The 8,999-nt window shown below is 32.9% G+C and overlaps 1 protein-coding gene across 1 annotated transcript in view; it reads right to left on the bottom strand.

Moving 5' to 3' along the window:
• Positions 1–843: 843 nt before the first annotated feature.
• Positions 844–8,999, bottom strand: part of LOC106457967 (paired box protein Pax-5-like) — a 38,361-nt gene continuing 30,205 nt past the window's right edge. Inside the window, exons 7-10 of the mRNA XM_022384069.1 lie at positions 6,024–6,137; positions 3,413–3,604; positions 1,830–1,964; positions 844–1,379 (exon numbers count right to left, since the gene is read on the bottom strand). Of these exons, the coding sequence (XP_022239777.1) occupies positions 1,273–1,379; positions 1,830–1,964; positions 3,413–3,604; positions 6,024–6,137 (548 nt within the window). The 3' untranslated portion in view covers positions 844–1,272. The remainder of the gene's footprint in view (positions 1,380–1,829; positions 1,965–3,412; positions 3,605–6,023; positions 6,138–8,999) is intronic.

Raw genomic sequence — 8,999 nt, 5'->3', positions numbered from 1 at the left:
GTTTATACCCTCAAAAAGAAATGTAGATAAAAAAATCTTTGGTCATACAATTCATACCCACGATCATTACTTATAAGCAAGGTAACAACCCTCCCATTACAACACAACATAAACAAAAAAGAACAGACATTTTAAGTACACTGAACGATAAATAGCAGGTATGGCTAGGCCCTGCGAGCGCTTCCGTCACGGAGTTTCTGTTTAACTTTTCTTCCATACCTAGGATCGCCTTACATTAGTAAGCCAGGCTAAAATAATATTTGTTTGTTTAAAACAACATATCAAAAGTGGAATAGTTTAGGTATCGTAAACTGAAGCCGCCATAGTGGAGGAACTCAAAGAGCCATGCCTTTCAAAATCATTAACTTATACACAAAATTAAATATAAATATGACTATAAGAGATGTGACTACAATAGTATTTTTGTTCTCTTCTAAAACAAAATGTCAGAGAGGTCAACACAGTCAAAGACATCCACAAATGTGTCGTTGTTTAAAAACTTTATCAAACATATCCAAGATACAGATACATAAAAATGACTTTAGTGAACCCATAATGGAATAGTTTTGGTTGTCAATTCGATATCGCAAAATGTATCAACTTCGGACATTTGGTTTTAGAGGAGTCTCTATATGGTGTTTATTAAGTGACCTAGGTTAAGAAACAGTTTAAATCCGGAAAAGATTGTGACACACCGGAAATGAGCTAATTAACAATATATAAACATTGTGATACGACGAAAATGAGCTATCTAAAAATATGAAATGACGAACAAAATATATTTTTTTTCATATACGAATGCAAAAAAACAAAACATGAGCTTTGAGATTACTAAGGCATATTTAAAGCTTATACAAATAGATTATAGATATAACTTAAAGATTCTTTTAAACCCAAATTCTATTTTCCTTTTCGTCAACATCCAGTTCATGGTTTGAGCCTCTCAAAAAACACATATCAGTGAAGATGTTTCGATGAGCGCCCTCTCGTTGTTTCATCATATATTTAATAACAGTAAAAAAATAGGGGATTTCCACTGACCAATTTGGTCATACTTTAAATTCGTTTCTTTTTCTTTTCATTCGAAGATGACTTAGTCGTAAGAGGTAGGTAACCCTATTAGGCGTTTCCCCAAAGAATATTAGCTGCCCCTGAGGAGAAGTGAATAGCTACATCGCATATATCGCCTCTTTTTTTAGCACACATCAGTCGGTGGCGTCAATTCACTTCTATGTCCTGATTGATTTGAACGCTCCAAATCTTCTGGAAGAACTAACACCTTTCAGCTTTGAAAGTATTGGGGCTGATTGGTGGCCCTCCGTGTCCCGTGGTGTTCGCTGATGCAGGTCTGGCTCCATGAGTATAATAATAGGATGGATCTGAAATACGATGAATGAAATGATCGGTAAAAAAATGACCGACTATTTGCTTTGATACAGAAAGATTTTGGAGAAATGACATTTTAGAGTACAAAACTTAACTGTGGAAAAAAACCAAGACATCTACATAGCCTCAAATATTAGAATAAAATAGAATCTAATAATATTTTCTTTTGGCACTACTTTTCTTGGTAATTTCTGAGGCTAATTAGTAAAACATTTAAGAATGGAATTATTTAAATGAATAATTTAGTTGGTATAAATTACTAGAATTATTCAAGAGGAAGCATTGATACACAAAAGTCATTATAATTGTACAAACGTAATACTATTCAGACTAGCAAAGTTCGTCAAAGCTTTTTTTCTTATAAATGTAACATTTAGCGATTTGGTATTCAGTTACTGATGTTATTTTCGTTTTAACGTTTTATACAGCTAAATTTTACTTACTGATAATACCGTTTGAACTATAGCCATAAACACCGTAAGCTGCAGCAGAAGAATACTGACTGTAAGGAGAGGTATATGTATAGTCAGTGGCGGGAACACCAGTGACACCTGTGGGTCCGATTCCTCCGGCCGTTACTGTACAAGCAAATACAAATATTGATTAAATCGAATTTTTGGAATAAAAAGAGGTAAGGAAATCGCGTTAATTTCAACTATTTTTTACACTGAGTAAATTATGCAACTTTCTTTAGTTATTTATATATACTTACCCATCGCGTTGGATTCAAGTTTGACATGATAAGAAAAAAAGGTTTTCGTGATTTATCATGCTACATCACACGTTTTCGAACAGTTAAAAAATTCTGATAATCTGTTGTTACATTATAATAACAAATTGTTTTATAAGGCTTGTAAACTGAACAAGAGACGAAATTACATCATCGGATTGGATTCTTGGGCCATCTCTACCGAAAAAGGGTTGACAAGTTAGTCAGCATTTCAGCTTACAGAACTAAATGTGTCTATACCCCATCTTCAGGTGGAAAATATGCAGAGCAGAAAACAGAAATGAGGGGTTATTTTTCAACAGTATCTCCTCAAATCTGTTTAGGTTGCAGTAGAGCTTCACAGCAAATAAACATTTTTTTTCCTTTGAAAAATAAAATAAAGAAAGTCTCTGAATGCACAAAGGGGGGTAAGAATGCCAAAAACTTTAAAAGGAGGATATGGTTCACGAATTACTTACAAAAACCCGTTTCATTTATTAGGCCATGATATTCCAGTAAGTGTATAATGAGCTACACAGCCGAACGGCTATCTATAAGAACCTTTGTTATCGAACACAGAAAATCTATGTTTTCCTTAAAGAAATAGTTAATCACACCAGTTCCAAAATAGATGTCATTTTAATGATCTAATAAGGCTTAGTTATGTCAGGAAAGAACTATATTCACTGATTATCTGCCAAGAAACAGATAAAAATAGGAAGTGAAATAAAGAAAACACTACTCCGCACTATTTTCGTCTTTGTAATGTGGTAAAATGACGATTTCTTAACGTCATCAAAATGAACATAACATAATTCTAGAACACCTTTCACCATTTTAAAAAATATAGGTAATTAAAATCAACTTTAATAAGTTGAAAATATCTGCTTTAGAACTGACAATGTCAGATTACATATAAACTCACAAAATTAAACGTTATTGCTACATTATAGGTTAACTTTTAGTGCAACTAATAGCTATTATTTACACGATTGTTTTTTTAATTATATACATATATACATGTGTAATAATAAAGTTCTGCTTCTTCATCCTGCTACTGACAACATCAATCTTATAAACTGCACTTTAATTTTGATAGTAACTCTATTTTCCAAGCATACAAATGAGAGACTGACAACGCAGAATTCCTGTGTTACCTATAACAAGTAGTTTACAACTTTACGAAGGTTGGAAAACAACCTTACGGGTTAATATAGCGAGTGCATGATAAGAGACGATGTTGTCAGTGGTATCCCTATCAGTTTAGCGTACTCTACCCATTAACGAAGTCAGATAAGCGATAGCGGCATCACTTGCCTGGGTATTGTCCATAAGAGTCAAGGGAATCATATGGACTATTCGTATTAAATGTTGTATTTTGAAGTGGTTGGAGCACGGTGAAAGAAGAGGAAGTAGGAGTGTCCGCTTTTACTGGAGATGGACTATTTTCTACATCACTTCCGCCTAATGGAAGAACATGCGAGGGTATGACGTCACAACACGCCATCGCTACGTCACATGCAAACAGAAATAATGATTGTATTTAAGGAAAGACATTTTAGAAAATCTACAACATGCATATTGAACTACGAGAAAACTGGTAAGCTGAATTAGAAGAAAGCTCTAAAGTGCAAGAAAAAAATATATGCAACATATATTAATGAGAAGCTTTTCTAATAAATAGGACAAAGGAAATGTTAACTCATTGTGAATTTAATTTATTAAACGCAGAAGGATAACAAATGTAACTTAAAAGTGGAGTCTCATGAAACTCTCACACGGAAAGCAGTGAAAAATGTGGAAATCGGCAAATAAGCATGCAGAAGCTTCAACCATAACCAGAGGAATAGAGACTTAATTAAACAATTATCATCATTGTTTTATCTTGGTTACGATTTGATTTGTGTTAGTTGTTACTGCGAATTCATAATATTTTACTGACTCCCTATCAACAGAGATAAACGTTTACCCATTCACCCAGACATCGACACCGCCACCGCATTATATTCTTGTTCCCCTGACGTTAAACTTGTGTACTAGTTACTTACGTAAGCAATTTTATTTTGAATATAATAATAGGTGTTAGCTCCAAATTGTTAGGAAACTCCACAAGTATTCAATTCTATTGTAAGATCCAGTTTTGTTACCAGGACATCATGCTGAACATGTTAGTTACCTCATAATCCCATACCCAAACATGTTAGTTATTGCATACATAAAATTTCACAGTTCACTATGTTTAGACGCGTCCTCATGTTAAGAACTTAAAAAGGCTTATTTTAGATAAAATAAACAAGTGAGAAACTTTAATACTCTTTAAATAATAAACGTAAACATAATATTAGACAATGACATACAATTTTTCGTAAATACACCTATGAACTCATCATTATTATCAATATTTTCACTTAAGTATGTAACATAGTATCAAACATTTAATATCTTTATTTAGGTAGACTTAAAGAGCTTAAATACTGAGTAGAGAAGTGATTCCTTTTTGATGGGTATAAAAAGTGAGTATACAAGTGATTCCTCTTGATTGGATTTACAGAGCTTAACAAGAGCAATCATAGAGATTGCATACCCTCGCCCCGCCGCTCCTTTTCGAGATTACAGGCGTCTATATTGGATAACGTCGAATATCACCTTCGAAAACTCAGAAAATCCTTCTCAGATCTAGAATGATCAACAATCCGGATAACTTTTGTAGAATGAGAGGGAGTCTCAACCTTAATGTGCCCATGAAATTTCGTACAAATCAGATCACACTTCACAGAGTTACTAACCCAAAACCGCGAATATGCCCTATCTCACCATTATAAAAAAAAGGTTCAAAGTAATCCAGAATCCGGATCCTGACTTGGATCCAGATCAAATCTGGGGAGAACTGTCCCATACTGACTTCCCATCTTTTGTAAAATTTTCGTGTACATCGGTCAATTAGTTTCGAGATACGTGCGCGGAAACGCAGACACAACACACACGGAGCTGATTACAATACCCCCACCCTCTCTCCGAGGGCAAGGGTAATAAAATTGATAGAGCAGGATTTGGAGAGCTTGTAGAAGGATATCCACTTGGGTGGATTTAGCGAGCATAAGCTTAATAACTCTGTACAGAAGTATCCTGTTGAATAGGAAATATTTAGGGTATTTTCTGAAGCCTCATGCACGAAATGGAAGAGTTTTTTTTTTTTTTGAGGTGGACAAAATGATATTTACATAGATTTACCGATCGTTATAATTAAAAGAAGGGCTGTTTTATTTAGACAAGTTTATTACCATGGTTTTGATGTTTACATTCGACTTAAAGCTTTATATATATTGATTGTCAGATCTCACAAAATGAGTTCTGTTTGTAATTCTAAAAGCAGTGAAAAGCAGTTCAAAAATAACTAACAAAATTAACTTACAAATAATACTATAGAAACGATGACATGACATTCATGAAAGAAAATTAAGATAAACGTAAAGGACATAACAGTATTAAAAATATAACTTAGGCAAAGCAGACAATGTTATTGAACTCGATTAACTATACTGAGGCGTTTAACTTGATATTTGATACCACAAGCTACAGACATTACTTATTTTGACCAATTTCTCTTGAAGAGAGTATAATGTTTATCACACAAACTTTTCCATTTTTTGATAACCGTAATATTTTTTTCACATTTCATCACTGTATTGACTAAGAGAAGGAGGTTTTTAACAGAATGTATTTTTGTATTAGATAAACGAACGTTGTGGTTATTCTTTAAGAATAATCTGTGGATAATTCAAGTGTAAACATGCAATAATAGTATTTTAAATAAAGTTATGCTTCGGAGTTATTGATTGGGAAGAAACAAATTACCATTTATATCATAATTAGCTCTTTTTTTTAATTTGTAAGATATAGTAAACTTAATTAATTCCAACTCACACACCTGGTTGGTAAGATAAAGGGGAAATACTGTTATCTAAGATGTTACCGGGGCTAACCGACAGAGACTTCACTTCTTGCATACTGATTGGAGTCAGGGGGGTCAAGGAGCCACTTCCTGTAGAGACAAAACAACAAATTATCGCACCACGAGTGGAGGAAAGCTGTCAGAATTTGAGAAGATAGAGCGATGTGGATTGTAAGAAAAGCTGGGGAATCCCACAAAGATAGAAAGGCTATATTGCCGGATTGGGTCGAAACTCACATGGGTTGACCATTCTTACAGACACCAGATAGAGAACAATAGTAAAAACTGGAAAATCCCGACACCACATTCTGGAGAGGAAGAAGAGAATAATATATATATAATCGGAATTTCTATAGCAAGAAAGAACGAAATATAAACAGAAAGATACAATACTTCCTTAAACTCCTAGTTTAAAACAAATAACAAGCATTTACTCATTTCTGATAATGGTTTAAAAACTAATGATTAATTTTTTCCTATAAGAAACAAACATGTCTAAATAATTCTATTGTATATATATGTGTTTTAATATAAGGTCACAGAATTATTTACATAATTAAATATATATATATATATATATGAATGTATTGATGTTTGTAAAGATGTATGATTACAAATAAATATAAATAAGTATATATTTATGCAAAAGAAGTATTTTCTTAGGTCATTATATAGATATATACAAATACATTCAGTGATATCCAAGAATCTTTGCTTATACTGATCTTTTACAAATAACTCATTCAAAATCAACAGGTTTCATGACCGTTCTACTTTCTCAAATGAAAACACTTGCAAAAAATAAAATGAAATTGTAATAATTCGGTCTTTAGAAACCTATAATTTTATTCGCCCAATGGGAACCAATAAGGTAATAAGTTTAACATCTGCAAGTCTTCTCTTAAACTGCCTTTAAAGATTGAACGTCATGTCGGATTAACACTTTTTATGAGCTTCTATCGTACTCTCATTAATTTAGTTCGAAGCTATATTAAGCAAAAAGAAAGTCCTCTTTTTAAAGGAAATTTTCCAAAAGTTTGTTTTCTAATCCACTTTGTTGAAAAAAACGTTCGTTTAATAGAGGATAGGATAATTATTGCTTCAAAAACCAAAAAATAACTAAAGAGTTCACAAAAGTAACTAAATAAAGACTAGAAACGTTTGAGTTAGTTGTGAAAGAACTATTTAAGTTTCATGAGCCACAAAATACCCGATAACGAAGGTTTTTCTTCATTTTTGGACATAATGCTTGTTTACTGAGAGCAGAACGAGGACATTGAACTAGTTATTATAATACAAATCTAACAAGATAAGACATAGACATTTAACTGTAATAACCATCCAGATAACAATGTTACATAGCAAGACACAAACCCTAATTGCACGGTATACTATTAGCGATCTGATTTAATGTTAAAGCCAAGTATAAACTCAAAACAGGTTATGTGCCTATCTTAGTGCACTTAACTGTCTAGCGTGCATAAAGAATAATTCCTGTTTTTTCTATTTATTACAGCACCCAAATGTTGGCGATGAACAACTATGTTCCACTTCGGATCCCATTTAGGGCACTTTACCAGTACTTCACCAATAAAGATGAGCTAGTTCTAGACGTCGGGCCTACGTGCATCCAAAATTGGCACCTCAGCCCCGTCTGTAACTACTGTGTACAAGGATCAAGTACCATAGAAACTGTAACAAAATTAATTAAGAAACTTCCTATATAAAATGTCTAGTTTGATACAAGAAAACCTATATTTATTCTGATCAGATAAGAAGGTTAATATAAGAAACTATGACAAAATAAACAGGAGACATGTGTCTGTCCCCTTCTCAAACTTAATTTTATGAAAGCACGTTCTATTATAAAATGAACTAAGTGAGGGAATTTTGATTAGAAGTCTAATCCACTGTCAGAATTTGAGAAGATAAAACGACGTGGATTTTATGAAAAGATGGGAAATCTTAAAAAGATAGAAAGGCTATATTGCCGGATTGGGTCGAAACTCACACGGGTTGACCATTCTTACAGACACCAGATAGAGAACAATAGTATAAACCGGAAAATCCCGTCACCATTGATGTTTGGCGCGTTTTCTGTTTCGTCAGTAGTTTTACCATAGATCACTTCCAAATATTCAATACGGATAATCTCCAGACAAGATGAGAAATTTATTTTGTTAGAAGTCTTTGAAAGGGGGATAGGCCCCCCGACGTTAATAACAGGAACACTGTAAAATCGCCCCCCCATCACCTTGTAAGTTAAGCTGCCGTTAATCAGTATGCGAAATAACTCTGAAGTAAGAGTACAAAACACATGTTATTAATATAAATACATGTTGAATAATGGCTAGTTTCTAAGAATTTGTTGTTCAGTAACAAAAGTGCTACTATTCGCGTATTAAAGATGAATAAAATGTGGGCATGTTTCAGCCAATTGACTCAATAAGCAATATGAAATCCTTTGACACATTTCCAAGTCTAATCCGAATCCTCACGGAAACGTTTTGTAGCTTATAATGAGTTTTTTTGGTAAAAATACTTTTCTTTTAGTTAGCATTTAGTAAGCCAGCAAGTTATTAATCCAAATAATAGACACTAATTTCTAGCTTTTAACTTCACATTCTACTCATAAGCTTGGATCAGTACTCTCACTAAAACATTTGTTTTTAAACAGAATTTTTATAATTTAAACACGTTAACAGCAGGTAGAAACAATAAGATTTAACATAATAATATGTTCCGTGCCTAATAAAAGCTGATAACACAACGTTAAAAAAGTTTTACAAATATATATATATAAATTCAGTATTATCTAGTACCGAAATGTGTAAGAGCTAAACAACAAATCTCTTTTTTTCTGTTCTTTTTACTAATGTCTATTTACAACTGAAGTTGTGTTTCACTTGTTTTAAACATAAGTTTTCACAAAAAATGTGGCTATTGTAACAA

Source organism: Limulus polyphemus, unplaced genomic scaffold, assembly GCF_000517525.1.
Source record: "Limulus polyphemus unplaced genomic scaffold, Limulus_polyphemus-2.1.2 Scaffold398, whole genome shotgun sequence".
Lineage (NCBI taxonomy): Eukaryota > Metazoa > Arthropoda > Merostomata > Xiphosura > Limulidae > Limulus > Limulus polyphemus.
Note: the sequence above shows the minus strand (reverse complement) of the source record. Positions and strands in the feature narration are given on the sequence as shown.